Source organism: Lasioglossum baleicum, chromosome 9 (assembly GCF_051020765.1).
Source record: "Lasioglossum baleicum chromosome 9, iyLasBale1, whole genome shotgun sequence".
Taxonomy (NCBI): Eukaryota; Metazoa; Arthropoda; class Insecta; order Hymenoptera; family Halictidae; genus Lasioglossum; species Lasioglossum baleicum.
The window spans coordinates 16,923,418-16,947,424 of record NC_134937.1 but is presented as its reverse complement, the minus strand read 5'-3'; the positions used below and the strand labels follow the sequence as shown (position 1 = coordinate 16,947,424).

Here is a 24,007-nt window from a genome sequence, read left to right as displayed (position 1 = left end):
ATTTCACTTAAGGTTTGGGTTCAGCGATCAACAAAGGGTGTCGCGATAGCAAAATCTTGAAAGTTGTGTTGTTCGAAACCGGTGTTGCACAAATTGCTTTGCTTTCGCTCGAATTTTCAGAAGTTCGCGAACTCTTTAATCCTCGGACGGCGGGGTTGGGTGCAGTTTGACCCGGAATTAGAAACGTTCTATCCACAAGTCTAGTTCTTCAGCAGTTGGTTGAAATTCTTAGTTATTTACATGGAGTCCAAGATGGTCACGTCGATCTCGAAGAAGTGGATTGAAAAAAATATATATAGAAAAAAATTTTTAATAACCACGCTTATATTAAAATGCATTAAAAAGGAGAAAATAATTTTTTTAGACATTATAGTGACTATAAATAAAACCGTAAAGCACTAAACTATATTGACGTAAACTTCGTGGGCACTCCACGCTTTTATTTATAGTCACTAATGTCTAAAAAAATTATTGTCTCTTTTTAATGCATTTTAATATAAGCGTGGTTTTTAAAAAGTGTTTTCATATATTTTTTTATTTTCTACTTTTTAGTATTTTTTTAAATGGAACGCAAGATATAGTAATACTGGTATGAAATAGTAAGATAGAAGAATGAATAGTAAGACTGAGGGGATGACTCCAAGAGACGACGTCTCTTGATGGAGTCCGAAATGGAACTGAATGAACGGAACATCACACTGAGCCTACTGAGCTTCTTCGGTGCGAAGTAAGCCAGTGAAGTGGAGATGTGTCGGAATGGGAACACGTAGTGGAGTAGGAAGCGCTGGCGAGCGGAGTGGGGATTGCTGAACGCGATCACGTACTACCAAGCGTCGCGCGGCGAGGTATGACGGTTAATAAAAAATTTCTTTTTTCTCCTAGACGTACAGTTTTTTTTTAAAATTTGTTTTTTAATATTGCATTGTCATCCAGTTCTGAATCTAGCTAATTGGGAAGTGGTTTAAAATTCAATTACAAGATTTGACGCATACAATAACAACGATGCGAACTACTATAATCGGCAAGCTAATATAAGCGTGGTAAAATATGTGGAAGATCATATCCAATCTTTTATCCGGCCAGAGGTCCGGTCCCATATAGGCCGTCTAAGACTTTGACTATACTATACTGTACTATAACGTCTCCATTAAAAATCAAATATGACACTCGATCCAGAAACTGTTCTCCTATCAGTCTCCAACGCGATCTTACCGGAAGCAGAAAGAGCCGAGCAAGCGCGCATTTCGCGGAGAGAGACGTGCGACGTCCGGCTCGCAGAATCCAATTTCGCAACTCTTAATCCCGTTTCGTTGTTCCCGGCGGGTCCGGGAACTAATTTCAATCGTCATTAAAAAACAAACAGCGGACGGTCGGGCGCGTCGGGCTCATTTGAAATTAAAAACGAGTGGAATAATCATAACACCTTAAAATCTTCGCACCCTCGCGAAACTTCTTCGCCCTTGGGACTAGCCGATGGGAAGTTTGCCTGGGCTTCGGACGCTCTCATCGTTCCCCTCGCTCGTCATCGTTACAAATAGAGCAGCCCCCTCAATTGAAAAGGAACGACCAAGCGAAAAAGAGAAAAGAAGCGCGCGGCCGTCATAAATTACGAGAAAAAGATAGAGAGATGATAGGCCAGGGGGATGGTAAGGTAAACGACAAGTAACCGAAGAACCAGGTATTACCTTGTCGAGAGGCGATACACGGGGACGAAAAACGAACTCCAGGACCCTCTTCTGGGGCTAGAATGGGAAGCGGAGACCGGTGTCCCAGGTTTACAGGTGATGCCGATCGAAGGTGTGCAACCTGGCCATTTAATATGTCCAGGTTGTAAGCCGGGGCATCGGCCGTTGCCGTGCTTCGGTTTTAATCTTTGGGGGGTCGAAAGCAAGGCGCGGAGAGAGCCCGGACCCGAGTCGGCATGAATAAAACATGAGGCGCGAAGCGCCTTCCCTAATTGCGTGGACCGTTTAAATGCTTGGCTAAGAGAGAAGCTTCTCGTCGTCGTAACGTCACGCTATACCTATATACGTGTTGGTATATCTTTTAGAAGGTGCGAGGGCTGAATAGCGCGGAAACCGGGCGAACGGGGTGGGACCTTCAGCGTCTTCAAGGTTTAAGCGGCCGGAGACTCTGAGTTTGTTTTAGCGTCGTGCATTATTCTTCATTACCCGAATATTTCGAGACGTGCCTTAACAACGTGTACCCCGGGAATATTTGCCCTATCGTTAATTGTCGCCCCGGGGAGCGACGACGTCGCGAACCGTTCGCGATTACGATACGGATAATTCAATTTTTCCAATTAGACTCCCGAGAACCGCAGGAACCGGGGCTCCAATCTTCGCGTGATTTTCAAGATGGAATTATGCCACAGTAAGATCCCTTCCTCCCTCTGTGGACCCGGTGATTTTCGACGATGGTAATTTGCTTCTCCCTCCGCCCAGCCTCGAAACTAAACCGCGAACGGTTCATTAAGTTTTTCGCAGTTTCGAAATCTGATTACTCGACGCGTTTTCGGGGATTTTACGATTCGCCAGCGGGGCGTTGATTTTAATAAGCTTTATCTGCGGGAAACCTTCAAGGAAAATAGGGGACGTCGACCGAAGGGCTAGAGAATACTGAGATGTTCCGTGGTGTGAATGTGATAAGCAGAGTGGCTGAATCTATTATTTCAAGCGACGTGCCCACGGTAGTGGTCAATGGAATTGCATTCATTCTGAAAATGTAGTCCTTTGAATATTTAACCACTGTAACATTCAGTCAGATTCCTGATGAAGATTTCGAACAGATTTTCGTCTATGCCGGAATGAAATTCTACGACAAAGATGTTTTAACCACTAATTATATTTCAGTGGCTTGACGGAATTTAATGAAACAATGTTCTGATGAACATGTGTACGGGTTTTCTGATTTATACAACTGAAACCTGTGTCTAATTTCCTAGCACCTCAGCAACATCAATTTTAAGTCCAATTTTTATATGTAGAGTGAACTTGAGGTTTGTCGGACAAATTAGAAAGAAACTTTTCCACGAGAACGTCATAGTTGTCAGCAAGTTAATGATGATGTGCTGATATCCAAATTCGTTTCACCACAGCTATCAACCCCATAGATAATATTACTTAAAACGTGTTTAAGTGCTTTAGAAAACCAGTAGGTTATTGCCGACACTGTGTTATGCAAAATAGTATGTTTCCTGTTTGATACTCGAACGACATTAACGTCCTGTGCATTGGTCGGACTTTCAGACAACGAAGTGTTAAGTAAGACCTATTCAAAATTCACGAAAATATTTAATAAAATTTACAGTTTCTGTAGAACTATAGTGTTGCCATGGTAAGGGACAAGGAGTGCATCCCATTTCAATCATTTTGAACACCATCGCACAAGTTCAGTGAGAACTTTAGCAAAAACATAATTTTATAAGAATGTCGCATATGCATCTCTTTATTGGGACAACGCTGATTTCAGACATTAACTTACGCGCGAGAACATGCGCCCCGTTGTTCTAACATTTTGAAACCATAGGTGAATGAAGCAGTCGGTCAGAAGATAGTCTCATCGGCAAAGTATTGAATCGGCTATCACAATCTCCTCCATCCGTCATTTTATCATCGGCAGACTCGATTTCGCAGGGACTTCGTTCGCCGGCAGGTTGAGCTGTCGCGTGAACGAGACCTAACGGCGATAGTTTTATCGGTTCGCGGCGAACATTGACACCCTTATCTGACGCGGATTGGAGTGAGTCCAGTTTATCTAAACTCGTTTCACCTGACCGCCTCGCCTCGCTTCTCACGTGTCGTGCCGCGCTATTTACTCGATGGGACGTCGGGCAATTTGCAGCGAAGTTCGAATTAACGCTCTTCTGCGTGGCTTGTCCTTCGAACATCGCGCGTCCTGTATATTTTTTCACCTCGCGAGAGATCCCCGTCTCGCTAATAATTGTGCTTACCGGCCATCAATGCGAGAATGATAACGCGCGGCAGCGTTCTCCGGGGCAAACGCGCCGGGGCCCGGGCTCGTCGTTTTATAATAGTCGGGGCTGCTTTCGCAAGATTTACAGCTCGCGTGGTAGAAGTACCTCTTTATCCTTAACAACCGGCTCGGATGGACTGGTTCCCCGTTGTCGGAACAACGGGCCAAGGAGGCGAGCCGATACCATCTAACGACGACACGGTAAGCGTTCGACGCGCGCCACCGCAACCTGCAATTCTGAGACGGAATAATAGACAAATGGCAACGTGCAGAGGGTTTATGGCGTTTCCCCGAGTATCACTGGACAGTCTCCGACGTGAACCTCCCCATGCTAACGTTAATTGATACTATTTCTTATTAAGAACTAATTGCCGTCACCCGGAGAATGCTTACTCCTCGAGATACCAGGTGTGAGCAAAAGGTTCGGAGGCGACGCGTGCGATCGATGAGACTTTAGCCCCCGGTTTAGAGAGGGGATAAACAATGAACACACCAAGCGCAAGGAAGTTTCATTGTCGATTTGGAAAAAGCGATCAGACTTTTGTGAAAATGTTGCTTTTGAATGGTTGTTCGATAGTAGACGAAAAATTGGTAATTTTTTTTTAAAATGGTCCAGTAACTAAAAGAAATAAATCTTGTATTACTATATAAAAATTATATAAGACTGCATTCATTTAAATTATTTAATAATAAAAAGTGTAAAGTTTAAGACACAGTATCTTTATAATTTTAATGATTTTAAAATAAACCTGAACACCATCACTTTGACAACTTTTTGAATTTACATAGCACACCTTGGTTGAAAACGAAGAAAAATTTTGGGACAATAGTTTCATTATGTTTTTTTCGGTAAAAGGATTCTGAAATTATTTTCGGTTCTGCACACGGAAAAGTTCAGAAATATCTTGTAATCTTTACGAGGTACAAGCGTAGGGCTCGACACCGCATAATAATTTGCATTATCGTTAACGTCAATATCTGTGTGCACCCTCTCGGCGGCGACATTGCCATTTCCACCCTTCACGGTCAATTGGAATGCCTCGCAGCTCGTGTTTCCGTCGATTTCATATTTTCCGGTTTAATGTTCTCCGCCGGCCGCCATTACCGTTTCACTTATTATTAGCGTCGCGAGTGATAACGTCCAGTCACCGATATTCCCCCCGTTGTAATTCCTGTTTCACACAGGACACTGTAGAATATTTCGGCTAAAAAATTGGCTGGAACTATTTTAGCTTGAATTTTTACAGAAAAAGTCTTTTTTAATACTGATTAGCTACTGGTTCATACATTTTTTGTAAAATTGTGAAAATTGCTCGAGTCGTGGGCACAACGAGACCTTTGTCTTCGAAAGATGGTTAAAACTGGTATAGTTGAATAACAATAAACCTACCAAGCTCTAAAAATGGCTGGCATGTGTTGCTAAGGCATTTATAAGTAAAAATGACATTCCTGTGATTTTTATTATATTATATATGCTTGGATGCAATTAAACCGACTACGAAAAAACGCCCTAAAAAGCATGAAATATAATAATTTCCATTTAATTTATGTGAATACACACAGACTTGCTGATTATGCTTTCATTGGAACATGATAAACTTGGAAATCAGTAGGCAGGAAGAGAATATACATTAATATGTGAAAGCATGTGGAAGAATTTAAGGATTTTCGTAATTTCCAGTTTCGAAAATTTTCAATTTTGCGCCGCCTCCGAAAAGATTGTATTGTATTTAAGTTCGTGAGTATATTCACATAAATTAAATGGAAATTATTTCGTACTTTATAGTGCATTTTTTAGTGCGTTTTTTCGAAGTCGGTTTAATTTTTTTTGTAAAATTTTTTATCTCACACTTTTTAGTGGAACAAGTAGAATTTGCAGAACACCGTAGGATGGTTTTTCGGTCTTATTGGTTATTTGCAATAAAAACCGCAAATATTCAAGGGACCAATCGGGAGACATATCCTACAAAATGCAGGAGGTTTCGTTCTGATTGGTCCATCCATCTCGGAGTAATCGGTAAACATACACGAAATAATTCATTTTTCGCAAATAAAATCGTATGAAATAAAAAAAAATGCAAAATGTTTTTTCTACAAGATGCAAAAGATTTAGTTCCGATTGGTCCATCCATCTCGGAGTAATCGGTGAACATACAAAGAAAAAAAAAGCGAAAAGTAAAAGGCAGATACAGATCGAATTGAGTAACCATGATTAAAAATTAATATAAATTAATTCAATTAATTCAATTTTCATTATTCGTGAAAATCCGTAGTCTACTCATAAAAGCATTATCCGGTGCGGCCGTATTCATCGAGTCTCAGACAGAACTATGCTAGCGATAAATCCTGCTGAAAAATCCGTGCACATGTATCATTCGCAAAACTCATTTTTTCCACTCTTACGCCGCAGCGCGGCTCGTTCCGTCGCGGTTGCGTCCGTTTCGCTGCCTACACGCGTGCTGTTCGACGTCCTTTTTGGTTTCCGCGTTCGGGAGAGCATCGCGAGAGCCGTGTGTGGTCCGTGTCGTCGAAAAAGGACGAGCGAGCGAGCGACGTCTTTCACGGGGACCGGGCCACTTTGTTTTCAGCTGTCGTGGAACCGTGTCCGGCCGTCCCGGCCGAATGACGGACGGGCCGCATTAAATCGGCCGCGGCGCGGAGATACCGTGGCGAACTTAAATTTTCCATCGCGTCCTCCGGTTCGCGGACGATTCTCGGCTTCGCCGAAATTAGCGGGCACGTGACACCGTCTCGGCCCACCATCTCGATCCTGCATTATGCAGACCCCGTTGGCCGCGCGAATTGACACGTGGCCGTGGTCGGGATTTTACCGGGCGTAGAGCTTCGACAGTGTGGACTGTACGGTTAGCTACTCAATGGAAAATTTATTGCTAGATTTCTTTCACTTTCTCAACATAATCTCCGTGAAGAATAAAGTTAATTTGGTCAGAGGAAAACGGGGCATATCCATGTCAAAGTTATAATAAATAGGTGCAGAATAAAAAATGTGTACTTTTTTGAAAAGGGTGATTCCTCAAATCATCTCAACAAACTTTTTCCTTTGCGAAAATGTTCCCGCCGGCTTCGTTAAGAAGTTATTAACGAAAAACACGGACCAATCAGAGCGCGACTCCGGATCGGCCAATGCCAACGCCACGCTCAGCGAAAACTATCGCTGAGCCAGAATCCGTCAGCCGCGCTCTGATTGGTCCATGTTTTTCGCTAATAACTGCTCACCAAAGCCGCGGAGAATATTTTTGCAAAGGAAAAAGTTACTTCAAGGAATCACCTTGTTCAAGGGAGTAAGACATTTTTGGGAGAACCTGTATACGTACAGCGATGAGTTAGGGTGACCTGAGGAAAGTAGAGATATGTTTAGGCGTGTCACTGCAGTAATCACTTTGGATGAAATACAAATGGAAAGAATCACTACACCCTGAATTAAGGATAAATCATCTGGGACATATAAATGCGTGGAAAAATTAAATCTCCGGCCCCTTCTGATTTAGGAGCTTTGACCTCCGATGAAAATTCGAGGGTTCGACCGCGAATTCGGCTATTTGTATGGAAAAATTAGATCTACGTTTACCGTAGAATCCGTAGAAATGTTCTGTGCTCATTGGTTTTCAATGGAAATCGTTCGAAATGGAATATTAGATTTGCGCGGCAGTCGTGAGTGGACTGCGGGATTTCATGCATTCATACCGCGCACCTGCAGTCGTTTACAAAAGTCTACGTATACCAGCAAAATTTCGAGCGTTTGAAGCACCCGGCCAAAGGTTTCGGACACTTTATGGACGTTAATTAATTTACTGGTGAAAAACTGGTGTTAATTAGAAACTGTGGATCACTCCGAAACACTAGCGTACGGTAATCTATGTATAGGATAATTACTGTGGATATACATATTTATTAAAAAGAGAAAAATTTGGTACCGTAAATTTTCATGAATTTTGATAGAAACGTTAATGAAAGTTCGTGACATGCTTTTTTAAATATTTGAAGGCTATAATTATCAGTATATCATTTTTAAACTAATTAGGTTTGTGATAATTATGTATCTACAACAGCCGCTAAAAATGACACTTGTCTTTATGTGATAAAACAATTACTACAATTATACGCTTTTGTACAATTCGTGTTTTCGATAATTACTCCGTAAGAACTTCAATTCATATAATGACCCGCAGTTTACTAATTATTTCAACGGCGGTTAATACGATTGACGGTTAATATTGACAGTAATTTTGTTATCCCTTTTAATGACGTGTTACAAGGTACAATCGAGTGGTTCTAAAAGGTTAAGTGCCGTTCACAGAGTGTAATCATTATGCACCCATTAATTTAAAAAATATTGTCTCCCTTTTAATCGAAATTACACTTTATTGAGTAGCTACCATTCTACCTAATAGAGTGGTATAACGATAATAATGAACAAGTAGACTCACTGCGTTGTTACGGCATGGAAAATATGAATAAAATTGCAATAGAATTAAGATGTTCGTTAATGCTTGTTTATAGGGTGTACCAAAATATTTGAAAAATATCTAATTGTGCAGTTAATGAAATGAAATCCAAAGAGTTCATAAAACAATGTTCTAAGCACTGATTCACTCGGTAGACATTTTCCAATATTTTCTAAATTGATAAGATTAGAAAAAAGAATATCTGTGCATTTATAGCACCCAATTCTCGTTAAACACCCTTCATAATCGAACGTGCAGAACGTAATAAATTCGAGACTATAAAAACCTTTACGTGAGTATAAAAATTTGCATTGCTAACGAAAGCGTACGCTTACTTCTTGCATTTGCATAAAAATCTGATTGACTATCAATATGCTTATTACGTCTCCATTCTCATATCGCCGGCAGTACTAATTAGGGTAGAATCGCCTAATTTGGACCAGCTCCTAGATCGAACCCCTACATATGTACTTTTGGAAGCAAAATGCTTCGATAGTTATTAACTATAGAAATGTCGAACCAGTAAAAATGAAGAATTTCAGATTCTTTATAAATCTTAAGTAGACTAAATTAAGAATCTGAAAATCTTTATTTCACAATTATTCGGATTGTTAAAGTGTTTTTGTGAACATTCATTGCACACAAAGACGTGCAATGTCTCGATCAATGTAGCTTTGTTATGTTTAAAAGGTGATACAAATTAGTCACGTTTAGGGCACGGTTGTTAAAATGATGCTTTGAGTTTTAGCTAAATACCTTGAAGAGGAAAAATAATTACAGTGTTACTAGCAGTACTAATTAACTGTAATTCATAAATTGAGCCCAGGCTCAATTTCAAATTTGGCTGCTTCTGCACACGTTTTCTAGTCGCTATCTTGAAAAAATATCAAGAGAACCATTACAGTATCTTCGAAGATACGCGTGTTCGCGCGAAGAATCACTATTGTCCTCCATAGAGAATCCAGAATCAGTTCAGATAGAATATCGAGCCGAACGCGTTGGGAACGACTTGATAACGAGTCCGAGTATCGCCGTGATAAGATTAAACCAAGAATATAGCCGGCCTGCCACAATAATCCTTTGTCTTTTCCCTTGCCTCCGTCTCCTCGGCCTGACCACCTGTAATCGTTAACTAAATAGCGTGCTTGAGGCGGACTTTCTGCTACTTTTTCGACAAATCTTCCCGGATCAGCCGACACGCATTTGCAATTTCGAGTAGAACGGCGTGACAATGACCCGATACCAAGAGGGTGTACTCCAGAGAAGATTGAGGGAACATCGTAGCCGCACCTCGGCCACTGCCATAAACGTTATCGCGATACGCGTTCGCTTGCAGACTGTCTCCTTAAAGGGTCTGTTCGCGTTCCCTCGCGAAATCAAGAAGACATTCCCGGCACTTAGCAAACGAACTTTTGCCGAGGCTGGGAAGAGCCAGTTCTCCACTGTGTTTTATCTGGCTCCTCTCTCACTCTCTCTCTCTCCTTCTCTCTCGCCATTCGGCAGTACGATGTTCCTATTCGCCGGCTGGTATTGCTTCGAGGAATTTCAGGAGCCCGCTTATTGAACCCCGTGGAAATTTGTCCCGTCCCGTGCGATCTGATATCGTCGCGCAAATTGAATTCCGGTTTTCGATCCCGTATCAGCGGAACGTGTGTAACGAATAATCGAACACGGCCTTCTTAATCCCGAATTACTGCTTCGCCCCGAATCTATGGCGCCCGTTACGCCCTCGACTCCTTTCTTCCGTCGAATCTTACTACTTTGTTCGATCCTGGGATTCCGAGGCAAATCTTCTTTTTAAGGGAACTCGCCCCCTTCGAAATACCTGTATAATGATCGCGTGATATTCAGAAACCTATTTAACCTTTGTACGGATTTATCCTGCAATACTATTCAAGAATAGTGCTGTTTGTTTAATCTGCAGTTGGTGATGACAAGTCGAAAATAATATAACAACATTTTTAAATTCGTTCAACATATTTATAGTTCGGTTTTTCAATGTCTACACAGTTCTATGTCTCTCACCAATTTGCTTAAAATATAGATATGTGAAATTCGCAGTCTGAACATCAATGTGATAGAACTGCATAATAAATCCGGTAGATATTCACGTAAACTCCGTACGTCCATTAGGAACAGCAGAAAAATCGCAAATGTACGAGTGTCCGTATTTTAATTCTACCATCAGCAGCATGATCTGGCCAAAGCTGATTATCGTAAAGATCGGTTTCCCGTTACCCCGAAGATTGAATTTGAATTTCGAAAACCTTCTTGAATTGATCGCGTAATATACGCGTTTGAGAATGTTAATGGACTTCATTGACCCCGTGCCGACCTGGCCGAGGAAAGATTGAAAATAGTATTCGCTTTAGTACCCTCTAAAGCCTCGCCTGTAATCGAGTGCGAGTATAAAGCGGCGCGGCCTTCCTAAGCGCAGTCTTATCTGCGCTTTCTAAATTACAGTGTATCAAGTAATGGCTTTTAAGGCGGTCGCTTGCATAAAAAAAAACCCGCGAGAATGGACGTTGCCGCGTTCTTCGCGTTGCCTCGCCGTATTTCTATCGCTGCCGCAAAGTCACTGCCTATCTTGACAGCCTTGATTTTTCCAACGCGTACTTGTACCTTAAGAGCGAAGGGTAGACGCCGAAGATCCGCCGAGATTTGTACGCGCCGCATCTAGGAAAACTGTTATTAACCAAAAGATATACAACTGGGAAACCACATTTGTTTAAGTCCGCAGATTGCGCACAGTGTAGCCGGACGTTAACCCGCGGCCTGATAGCGACTACAATCTTGGGCGTAAAAGTTCTCAGAGAAGACGTGTTCGTAAATACTTCTTTTAAAAGTTATTGCCGAAAGACTTTACTGCCCTGTGCATTTTTATGCGAGTTTATTCTTGTTGGCCACGAGTTTCGAGGATAATAAAGCAGTTCCTTCGGGGAGCATTGTTATGGACAAAATTGGATGCAGCTTTTCGGAAGATAGGGGACACTGGAACGCATCTTCAGCAACGAAGAGGGTCTACATGTACACGTAAACTTCGTATTATTTGATACGTTATTACTTGGCTGGGGATTTTATACGTTTATGACAAAATTGGCTAGCTGCAATTCGCCACAGCGTAGAAATTGAAAGACTTGAATAGCAACAATGTATTATTATCAATCTAGTAAAATTATTATAGAAATAAAATCGTTCTTAAGTGGTCCCTATATGTCATAACTAGACTCCGGATTTTATGCATTTATAACAAAAATGAGCTGGCGTCATTTAAAATATCATATTATTTTCAATTTATTAAGATTGTCACAGACAGAAATAATTTTCTATATGGCTTCTGTTTCTTGAAATTGATGCAAACAATATTTTATTTTGCATCAAAATCCGCAGTCTATTTCTAACAAATGCAGGAAATTTTTATTTAGCTGAAGGGTTAAATTAACGTTACAAGAGAAAGACTCTATTTCTGATTGATATTCAAAATAAATTAAAGATTGATAAGATAGATAAGATCAAATAGATTGAAATTCAAATAAATGGAAGTGAAAGCCTCAACACAGACATCACAAAAATAATTTCAGAATCATCCGATTATTAGAAGTATTTACACGACAACGTGATAATGGAAGCTCTTCTCGGTCACTCAAGTATTAACAGTTTTCCCAGAAAATATCTCCCACCGTATAACAAAATTACGCTCCCCATTCATTCTAAATAACTTCATCAGACTCTCAATTTCCCCAATGTCGCGATGAAATGGAAGCGATGCGTGAATGGACCAGGGAAAAGATAAAACGATCGCTAAATCGTGTCTGGTGCTCCGTACAGTCTCGCAGTGAGTCCCGAACACAGCGCGACGACTATAGGGAAATTGTTATAAAAATGTGCATTTACCGAGCCTGTTGCGTTCACCTCGTTTTTCTTCGCGGCAACGCAACGGTAAACCCATACAAATGAACCGAGGTGAACGAACGAATGAGCGTCGCCAAGTGTCATGTTTTCAGTGGGCAATTGCAATTGAATTTCGCCGGGTGAATCGTTGTCTATATTCGTCCGAGGGACGAAATTCGTCGGACGCCTTTTGACTCCGGCTCAGTTTCTTTGAATGGTGCATCGTCCTTCCCGCCATCTTAATTGCGTCCATTCCGGTAACACTGTCGAGCGGAAGCAAGAACAAGTGCGGAGAGAGACGCGCGAAAGAACCGGCAGCTGCAAGATATTCTTGAAAGAAGTAAAAGCCGGGCTGAGTGCTCAGTTTTTCGAGACGGGGCACGCTCGAAGATTGTTTTGTATTGACAAGGAATCGTTTCGTGATCTTTCTGGAAGCAATTTTCCCAGAACTCCCTGCACAGAGCCCCCGCTTTTCACCCTTAGCCACCGGAGAAACTTTGTATTTAATTTCCCCGTCTTTGTTCTTGCGAATTTTTTTCCACCGTGTGAAAAGCGTCTTCGGCGATTCGTCCATCGATCACCGCCCCTGCCAAACCGGGGAGCTCGCATTAAATTACCCTAGCAACGTTACCATTCCATCATCGATCCTTAATAAATGATATCGGAACGCCGGTTAATTAAATCACGTCGCGAACGTGTTTAATATGCGAATGAACCTCGGCCCCGTAACGAAATGTCGCTGGAATTTTGGGAAATATCCTTTCAGCTAATTCTGCGGTTACGAGGCAACCTCCTGTACCGAAATTTCCAGACTGGTTCATTTTTTATTAGTATTGGCGAAATATAGAGCATAAATGTAAGGCTAGTCAAAGAAAAATGCTGTTGACTTTTCATATACTTAAAAAGAAATTTTTTGAAACGCGAAAAAAATCTAGTTAACGGTAAACTTACCAAGCATTAAAAGTATCTCGTAAATATTGCCTTAGAAAAATGGTAACACTAAATTTATTGAAATTGTCTATAATTTTCAATATAATAGATGCTTGGACAAGGAAATTTATTCCATTATTTTCCATCAATGAATTTTTATAATTTCGATAATTGGAAACTATAATACCGGTCATTTGACTGTGGTCGGTTTAGTGTTAAAGAAAAATGCTATTTTCTACAGAGATAAGATCAATCGAAGAAAAATGTCATTGTTTTGGCTAAAAGAATTTTCAGGTCATTAGCTTAATAATTGTTCAAGTGTCAGATACTCAGAATTACTTCTTCTGTAAACCAGTTGTTGGTGAAAATTTAACTATCGCGTCCAGCAAACAATTCTAATTCCTAAAGATTCCCACACAGAATTGCATCCCACCGTCTGTGTTCGTGTAAAGTGTGCAATTATGAACGGGGACAGACGAAAAAGCAGAGAGAAGTAATTAACCCTCTCGCAGTGTAGCCAAAGTGAGACTCGGACAAGTCATCAAACAGAACTACGTTTGCCTGACAAAGCTTCTGCCATGACATCACAGGTACAACTGTTTAATTTAACAAAGATTCGGGCAAGGCTGTGCATTGGAACTGTATCTCTTGGATGCAACAGGATAATAAATTTGAGCGTTGATTGTGTTTTATTCAAATTGAACGCCCTTCGTTCGCCATCATTTAATTAAGCGGTTGATGGGGTGGTTACTGTAGTGGGGTTCTTATCATGGTACATATTAACTGTCGGAATCACGAGCACGGTTCTGTTGTATAATTGATTGACTGCGAATTTTTATGCATTTGCAGTATTTGATTATCACAGATTTATTAGACTGCGGATTTTAAGCATTTGTGACAAAAATGGGCACGTAAATTTACAGCAGTGGACATGTTAAAAATATTTAAGGACATCAATGTATTCGTTTCAGTTTGATAGGGTAATTAAAAGAAGAATACAATTTTTATTTGGCTCCTGTGTCCTACAATGAATGCGAACATTTTTTATTTTGCATACAAATTCGCAGTCTACTGATTATACAGAGTGTCCCACGCAACTGGAACAGCTGTACCTCTTAAACGGTTGGGAATAGAAGAAGATGTTATAAGTATGAGTAAAAGTTGAATGGTATCAGACAGTGCATAGTATGCAACTAATTGTATGTACTTTTGTGCATAGGTGCATCAGAAAAATGCAACTGCACTTTTAAAAAAATGGAAGCCCATGTCTCTGACTGCACCAATAAAAGTACTGACATACATAAGTATGTCATAAGCCCTAAACGTATTCGTCAGGAAGTTATCGAAACTAAAAGTTCTCTGAATTATAATAGAACATAACGTAAATAAAGTAAAGAGAAATTTTAGTTTCGATAACTTTATAACGAATAAGTTTAGGGCATAAGTATGTTAATACTTTTATGTAGAGCACAAGAAACTGCATCGATTGGTGCAGTCAAAAACATAGGCTTCCATTAAAAAAATAAAGTGCAGTTGCATTTTTCTGATGCACCGATGCACAAAAGTGCATACAATTAGTTGCATATTATGCACCTTCTGATACCATTCAACTTTTATTTATCACATCTTCTTCTATTCTCAACCGTTTAGGAGGTACAGCCTGTTCCAGTTGCGTGGGACATCCTGTACATTCCAGGATATTTAATTATCCTCACCCGCAAATATTAGGTTGCCCGAAAAGTTCGTTTCGTTTTCGATTAGCGTACAGAACGCAGACACGAAGTACATAGTTTTTGGTTATGGGATATTTCGGGGGGTGATTGTTCTACAGTCAACGTGTTAAGCTTGAAGATCTCGGGGTTCAGTAGCGTGATCCATTTGCAAGGCCCGACTTTATCATGATACTGGTTCATAGTGTGAGCTATGGAAGACCAATATGGTGGCTGTCGGAGAATCTAAGGCGGCCCGTACGTAGCATCTCGTGCATTCTTTTCTCGCGTGGCAACTCGTCGGCGCATCAGCCATTCTAAGCACCTTCGCCCGGGGTCGCGGTGTATTAAATTAGACGGTGACGTGGACGAGAGAGCGAAGGAGGCTCTCGAATGCGATGCGGGGGCGCCCCGGAGCTCATCAAGAGTCAGAGGCCCATTCAGCCGGTCATTGTCTGCGGTAATGGAATGTATTAATATCGGAGAACCCGCGGGGCCGCCGACCGACGCTCTCTCTCTCTCTCTCCCTCTATCTCTCTCTCTCTCTTTGTGTTGCTCGGCCGGCTTGGCTCTCGCTCCGAGTTACAACCGCGGCCTGTACAGCGGATATGTCCCGTGGGATGGAATATTCGTATAAACCGCTGTTGCACTGCAACCGACGGTGAATACTGGACCCTATGCATTAATATCTAAACGCCGGGGATGGGAGAGCGCGGCCGGAGAGCGAGAAAGAGAGACCGAACAGGGGGATGAACCGCGAGCGAGACGGAACAGCAGGACCAGCAGCGACAGGGTGCAGAGGAACGACGGTAAAGGGGTAGAGGAGAGCTGGCGCACGCGCTACCATCGCATCTTGTATTCATGCGTTGCACTGTCGGCTACAAGAGGCGTTACATGGCCAACCCTTTGCCACTAGCCAGGTGTAATATTCTTTTTACGCCGGCGGAGCACGTCAAACATCCTTCCGTGATAATTGTATTAGAGGGCCGCGGGCTGGCGTGCTTCTAATGCTCACGGAGAACGGAACCCTCCGAGCACGGTTCACGGAAATGTGGCCTTTTTCTCGGTGACGAATGGCCTGTTTCTTTCCACCGGCACCCGTTGTAATTATTACGGGCAAGGATTTTGCGGAATAAATTGTTCCCTTACGCCGAGCCATTGTCGTGTTCCGCCAGCCTTGTCCGTCGGGTATCGAAATTTCAAACGCGCTTTCTAAATGCATACAGGTTTAATCTAAGTTTTGAAGACTCGAAGAATTCAAGAATGCTGTTATACTATTCTCGACTCATTACAATTATTAATAGAAACAATATATTGTCAGGCAGTTTCTGTTGCTTACAAGCAACGTTCAATCCCACAATTCTGTATCTAGGTAACAATTGAAGGGGTGGATGTATAAAGGTGTCAAGTTTGATTTCTGTAAAAGAGTTTTTAACGAAATATGTTGTTCTTTTTTGATGAATGAAGATAATGTGAGTGGTGATTGTTTGTATTGTGTGTGAGAGTTGTGAATGTAGAGTATAGATGGAAGTGTGAGCACGCGTGAGTGAGTGAGAGGCCAGAAGTATATGTATAGAGGGAGTGCTTGTTCTTAGAGGTTATGTTTGAGTCGATCTATGGACGCCACGTGTTGAGAGTGTATTCTTTATTTTTGTATTAGCATATATGTAATCGTTAACTATATTAAATTACTATGAAACAAATATGCATTTCCACCCACTCATTTACCACAGATAATTATTATCTTTTTTTGTATTAGAGATTAACCATAACAATATATATATAAATATATATTTGTAATCGAAAATTTGTGTTATTATCTTCATACTTCTCAGAAATTAGATATTATCTCAGAAAACAGACAATTTGTTACTTGACACCTTTTTCTATCCACCCCTTCAATTATCCAGATACTCATGTTTTACTCACCAGTTCGGATAATAATAGAGCTTCTACTGTGTACCGTGTATTGAACAAGTATAAATAATCCAAATTGCATCGTGTTTGGTGTCATTTCAACTAGAAAAGTGTCACGGATATGTCGATAAAAGTTTCCCAATAAAATAATGTCTGTACACGATACAAGTGACACTTCGAACCTGAAATCGTCACATAAATCGAGACATTACTGTACTTTCAAACCTGTAAGAGTGTAACACCAGTTCGTCAGTGGCAGTGTCAGTACGCTGTCCTTCTCTTGGCCCAGTAGCTTCAAGGAGAGGCTCGGCGTGGGCTAATGAGGTGCTCGGGCTCTCTCCCTCTGGTCGGTGGCCCGGCACCATGAACTATTAGCGAGACGTCACCGTATTCTTGTTCGGTTAACGAGTACGACGCTCTATTTGCGTCGGCGACGGGACGTGTCCCTCGTCGAATAACGATAAACGCGGGACACGCTTTCACGCGTTCGATCAACGCGCTCGATCGAACTATTAACGGGAAATTAATTGCAAGGAAGTTGCGTAGATAAACACCGCTTCTTCGGGACGCGGCTTTTCCACATAAACATTAATTACCGTCGGTGGCGGAACGGACGCGTCTCGGAAAAACGCGAGACACGAACTGGCGATGATTTAATTGCACGTTGTTTCCCGGCGGAATTTATTCTTCCTGGAATATGCATTAGCCGTCGCCCGACCGACCGATTAGAATTCATCAACTTTCTCGCGTGCTGCCGCGGCGCGAGATCGAACCGTTCCTTATTATTTCTTCCTCTCGCTTTTTTTTTCTCCCTCTCCCTCCGCCATCCTTTTTGCGCGGGGCGACAGCGAGAAACGCGGAATAATTGCTGCACGCTTTCGCATATAAATGCGGAAAGAGTCGCGACGCGACGGTCAGATTAGAAATAATTACCCCTGCGCGCCGTGCTCTCTTTGTTTACGGGCGATAACGTCTTTCGCCATGCGCGCACGCAAACCCGATAAACCGGATTTTAGGCATTAACGAGTCACTGGCGCGGCGCGAGGCCAGACGCGTTTTTAGTATTCATAGCGGACGCGTCACAATTAATGAATACTGAACTATTCATTTTCGCTGCCCTCCCCAGCTTAGAACGATTAAATACTTCTTTCGTCTCGATATCGTTGATTTACTTTCCGTCTTGGACACGCTCCTTCAGCTGCGCCAGGTTTCACGCGAACTCCCTTAGACATACGTGGGCCGCGTAAATGATCTGCTAAATTACCGTTTAAACGACTTTGTGCGAGTAATTATAGCGTTACCAAGTTCCGCGTGGACTCGCGCATGAAGTGTATCCAAGTTATTGCCGTTTCTGGTGTCGATAAGGACTTTGCTGGCGGGAGAACTTCTTTTTTTGATGTAGTTAGTGATATGACTTTAGTGGCAGTCGCTCGAGTAATAACAATAACAGTAACAATTTGTTGTGTATATTAGGTTTATGATATGCGAGTAAAAGAACACTCGTTTGCAAAGTTGTTAAAATGAGGATAGAAATACGATTAAATAAAACGAACAAAAGTTAGTATAATTAATTCAGTACACTAGACATAGGCATTACCGAACTGCAGATTTTTATCCATAATAAAAATTGTCTGCTTTGGAACTGAACAACCGGGCTCAGGCAACTCTGCGGTTTGTTGTCGCAATGCAGGATCATAGTGGTAAACCCAAGTCTGATCCATGGTTACAAATCGACGCGCAAAGTCAGTTTCATTTTTTTGCAAACGATCTAAATGTTGAGAACATTTCACGCGAATGTGGGTACACCATCTTGTGGGTACACCCAATAGCTTTCTCATGCCTAATTCATTAGTTAAGATATCATGAACTGATCCAGTTGAGATGCCTGTGGTCTCAGCTAACTCAACCACAGTTAGTCGGCGATCTTCCAAAACCAAATCATGGACACGATCAATCATTTCTGAAGTGGTTGCAGTTCTTGGACGTCCTGAACGTGGATCATCATTAATGTCTGTACGACCATGTTAAGGAGCACTGTCCCCTAACACATTCACCAAATCATCCAAAGTTTCCTTTCCGCTTAATCCATTCTTATATAAATATGCAATGTCTGCACGATTTTTCAAGTTTTTTCATTATCTTATATGTTCAAAAGCAAGTTAAAAGATAATGCATCAGACCAAACCTCCTTGGTTTTGAGACGCTCATAATTTGATGTTACTAATTTTTTTATTGGCGGAGACGTCAATGAAGTTATGGGTTTTTATTTACATTCTGATCGTGTGTTGCAAGATGAATACAATTACCTATTATAGGTCATTCAAGGTCAACTCCAATAAAAAATAAATTGTCTATCTTCAAAACTAAGCCAGTTATTCAGGTGACCTGTTTATAACGCCACATCCTGTATAATGCATGAAACATATCTTCACATAATGACCTTCTGTAATCAATTTTGTGCGATGATGTCGAAGGGTTAAATAAAGAACGCATGTTCGCCGGAGTTAAATCACCAGATCCATCGAGGTTCAACAGCCCGCGATCGAAGGCCATACCCATTGCCCATACTCATTCTCACGAAACTACATCTCGAGCTTTCCCATGATTCTCAATGGAGAACGTGGCCGGCTGTTGAACAAGCGGCAGTAAAACTTTGGATCGGAGTAGCAGCTCGCGGAACAGCTTACCCTCGCGGCATCCCGCCATCAGTTAGGAGCGGAGCCGTTCGTCGCGATCCATCGTTATAACAGCTATTCGCAGATACAAGCTGGCGTGTAACACCGTCGTAAAGACAGTGCGCGCCCTCGAAGCGAGGCTCGAGGGCCCTGTGCACGGCCTTGCCTAGGTGTACGTTAGGTATCCCGTGTCCCTTTACCCCGCGTGTGGGTCTGGTCGATTGCGATTCGATGGCGCACAGCCAGCGTAACAGAAGGTGCCGGGTAGATACGAATGACGAATGGCCGGGTATCGGGCCGAGAGCGTGCTATCGAAAATGAAAAAGCGTCGCTTACCGTGCTAGGTTCGGGCCGACGTTTCCTGCGTCGAAGGTAGAGCTGGCCGTGATATCCGCGTCCGGGATCGCTCTGGATTCCATGCCGAGCGGCGCGATGCATTGGGCTGAAACAAACGAAACGATCCTGCAGGTTAAAGCTCCCACGAATTTACATATAGGGGTATATCGATGCTCCTCTTCCTTTTTCTTTCTACCTCCACTCTCTTTATTTCTCTCTCTCTCTCTCTCTCTCTCCGTTGGTCCAAACCCCCCTTCTGGATCATAAACGGCTAAATAACCAGCTAACCGAGATGAATCCGCCGGATAGAGCCGGTTTACGTTCTTGTATACGACCGTCTCTCCTCTCCTTCGAGATGGGAGCCAGGGAGGAAGGACTACCTCAACGTTTCCGTATCTCCGGGACCGATCAAATTGTTTCATAGGGGAACACGGCAGCGTTACGAGGACGCAATGTATCCTGCTACCTGGAACGGACTATCTTGATACAATATTGTCCAGCGCGAGCACTCCCCCCGCCGTTATTTACGGTTTTGTTCCCGTCACGCGTCGTCGCATCGCGGAAAGTTCAAAACACCTCGGCACCATGCTCCTCGCTGGACTTGTTGGGATGCTGAGCTGCTCGGGACTCCCTATTCGACACTCGCATTCCATGGTATTGGAAATTCCAGGGTCGAATCGACATTCAAGTGGGTTTGGAAAGTAGAGATTCACTGGCGCAGTGTCTATTCTGATTACTAGACTCCGGATCTTTATGCAAAATAAAAAGTTACTGCATCAAGTGCGAGACACGGGATTTAACACTAAACCTACCGAGCACTAAAAGCGATTAACTTGTTTTAGTTTGCGGAAATAACGAGGCTCTATTTGTTCTGATTTTCTGCAATTTTTGCTACAATATGTGCTTGGATACAGAATTTTATCAAATCAATTTCCACGTAAGCAACTTAAAAACTTAAAAAATATGAAACCGGCTATTTGGACGGCAGTGGTAGGTTTCATGTTAAATATGAATCTATATTTTTCACTAATAATTTTAATGTATTGAAAATAATATATTAATGATTAGATATGATCATGAATTAGATGCGATTTTTTTCATTGTATGGATATGAAATTGATAAATACCTCATAAAATACTTAAATGTTTAGTAATTGCTTAGATACCAACATACTTAGTCATGTAAACAATATTTTGCATAATGGTATAGCAATTTTTAACAGTGCCTCTTAAAATCTTCTAATATTAAATGCATAAAATCTGAAGTCTAGTGATTACGAAGTATCGTACTAGGACCTGTCAAAAATTCTGTATAAATTTTCTCGCATTCAAATTTTCGTATTAAATTATGCATATTATTCGTTATTATATTTTATTATATTAGCATTCGCGCGAATTTATTGATGTTAATCTCATTATTATGAGCACGATTTTGGATTTAGTATCTGCGGACGGATGGTCGGATATGAAGTATTTATCTGTTACGCATCGTCGATATTATCATATTGATATAAAATAACACAAGATACCGAGTGGTCCATGGTTGGTGAATTGAAGAATTTGTTTATTCGACACTTCGAATTTTCGGGAAATCAACTCTAAAATAAATACTATCTCCTGATTTGAATCCCTTCGACTTTAATTGATGGAATCACATGAAATCAATATGTTGTTTATTTAGTTCAAATGGTAGCCAGATGCATATAGAATAAAAATTTTGGTGATTTTCCCCTTCGAACATCGACGTACGTATTTCTGCAAAACGGTGTATGGAGAGAAATTAATTTTCGAAATATTGCAAGCATTTTTTATATGCTCACTTGATAGTAAAAAAATATAACAATATATTAATTACACTGTCCAACAAATTTCAACTTTTTATATAATTACTGTTGGGTGGTTCTTATAGAGTTTTCTGTGCTGATTCCGAATCTTAATTTTTCTCCTAGACGCACAGTTTTTGAGAAACATGGCTTTGAAAAAGAAACATATTTTTCAACTTCCAACAAATACTGTTGTTGTTATTATAAAAGATATTGAATTGTTCTTTACAGCAAAAGATTCTGTAGACTTTCCCGAATACAGTGATATCCAATATTAATACATTATGATTGTTTAAACATGTTTAAATTTCTTTTATAATATTTTTTATATCTTTTGTAATAACATCACAATATTTGTTTAAAGCTGAAAAATATGTTTCTTTTTCAAAGCCATGTTTCTCAAAAACTGTGCGTCTAGGAGAAAAATTAAGAACAGATTCGGAATCAGCGCAGAAAAACTCTATAAGAACCACCCAACAGTAATTGTGGAACAGGTGTTGGACAGTGTTATTATTACTGTGTCCTAACCCGTTAACTGGAGGTGTTATCAAGAGTTTCGCATTCTCGGCTGGCTGAGTAGCACGCAACAGGGTCTGCATTATTTCGAGCCGGTGCAATGAAGAATACATTGAATTCCCGAGGCCGTCCGGTTCGCCTACGAGAATGGGTTCGATTATCGACGGAGGCGAGTGTGGTCGTAGCGGGAACGGTTGGCCCGTGTCGATTGCAATTTATGCATATCGAAGTTCTATTACCAACTAAAACGCGGAACGGTAAAATTTGCTGGGGCATCGTTCGACAGAGTGGAGGGAATACACGGCAAATAACGATAGCACCTAATGCCGGATATCGAGTGCAGGTGTACCGGAATACCGTGATGGGAGGTTGCAGGCTTCTGCCTCGAGTAGCCAGAGACTCCGCGAGAATTAATGGCGGGGAATTCGAGCTTATAACGGAAGGAATCCCTGCTAAGCCATCGAGAAACAGAATGGGCATGTAGGTGGCCATTAATATCAGTAAAAGTTTGTACCATTCTTGGACGAATCCTCCGTCGTAATTCTGCCCGGTGGATTTCGAGCGAGGAACGTTATCATCGTAAGATGAAATTCCTACGGACTACGAATTTGTCCTGGGAAGAACATCGGTCTATGCTTCGGACAGGGGAATGGGGCAACTTGCTGCACAATTGGACTAATACGGAATGGTACACGAAATGTCGTGCCATTTAGCTCTCTGCTCCACCTGTTTGTCTTTCGCTAAATTGACGCCAGACGGTCCAAAAAACAGCAGCCTGCCGTTGCAGTCAGACTCGTGATGAACATTTCAAACTGAATCTGTTATGTCCGCTCTTTTAAACCGACGTAACGAAGCTTTCGTAAAAGGAAATCTGTCAGGTGCTAGTGGCATTCTTCTCTTTTAACCTTAGCTTCTGTAAAAGTTGCCTCAATTAACGAGTTCAATGTCAAAATAATTTAACCCTTTGCAGTCGGAGCTATTTTAACTCGAAAATTAAACATTTCTTCCGACCTAGAATAATTCCATTGTATATGATTCTTGTTTATTTTATGGATACGAAATTGATATAATACCTCATACAATACTTAAATATGTAGTAATTGATTAGATACCACCATATTTAATAATGTAAACAATATTGTGAATAATGGTACAGCAATTTTTAGAGGTGACTGTGAGGTGCCACTCGAGTGCTAAGGGTTAATATAATTATTTTCTCTCATTACCGTTACGTCGAAATAATTCAATTCTTCGACGAAATAAATGTAGACACACAATAAATATAAATTACACTTTCCCTTTTGGAAAATTATTAGGGATAGAGAATCATTATCGCTGTGAAGAAAATCATACGTCGAGGAGTTAAGGAGTTAAGTGTCAGACAAACTCTGTGTCCAAACTGTGTTCATTATTCAGGAATCAATATTTAAGCAACGTAAAATGAAATTCCTTTCTCTCTCAGAAAATGATTAGGGATAAAGAATCATTATCGCTGCGAAGAGAATGATACAGCAAGGGGTTAAGGAGTTAAGTGTCAGACAAATTCTGTCGGGTATGAATTCCGTTCTCTTTCAATATTTAAGCATCGAAACAAAGGTATACTTTCTCTCTTAGGAAACTGTTAAAGCACATGATCAACACGTGTAAAATCAACACGCACATGTACAAGCTTTTCCCAATTGCTGAACTACAAAGTGAAAGGACATTTACTAGAGATTATTTTTGGTTTATCGAAACTATTACCAAGGAAAATTACATTGGTTAACCTA

At 41.3% G+C, this 24,007-nt stretch overlaps 1 protein-coding gene across 2 annotated transcripts in view; it reads right to left on the bottom strand.

The window, feature by feature from the left end:
- LOC143211967 (discoidin domain-containing receptor 2) overlaps positions 1-24,007 on the bottom strand; it is a 243,136-nt gene that overhangs the window by 94,534 nt on the left and 124,595 nt on the right. For both annotated transcript variants that reach the window (XM_076430163.1, XM_076430162.1), the window contains exon 4: positions 19,900-20,005. In XM_076430163.1, coding sequence (XP_076286278.1) covers positions 19,900-20,005 — 106 coding nt within the window. The remainder of the gene's footprint in view (positions 1-19,899; positions 20,006-24,007) is intronic.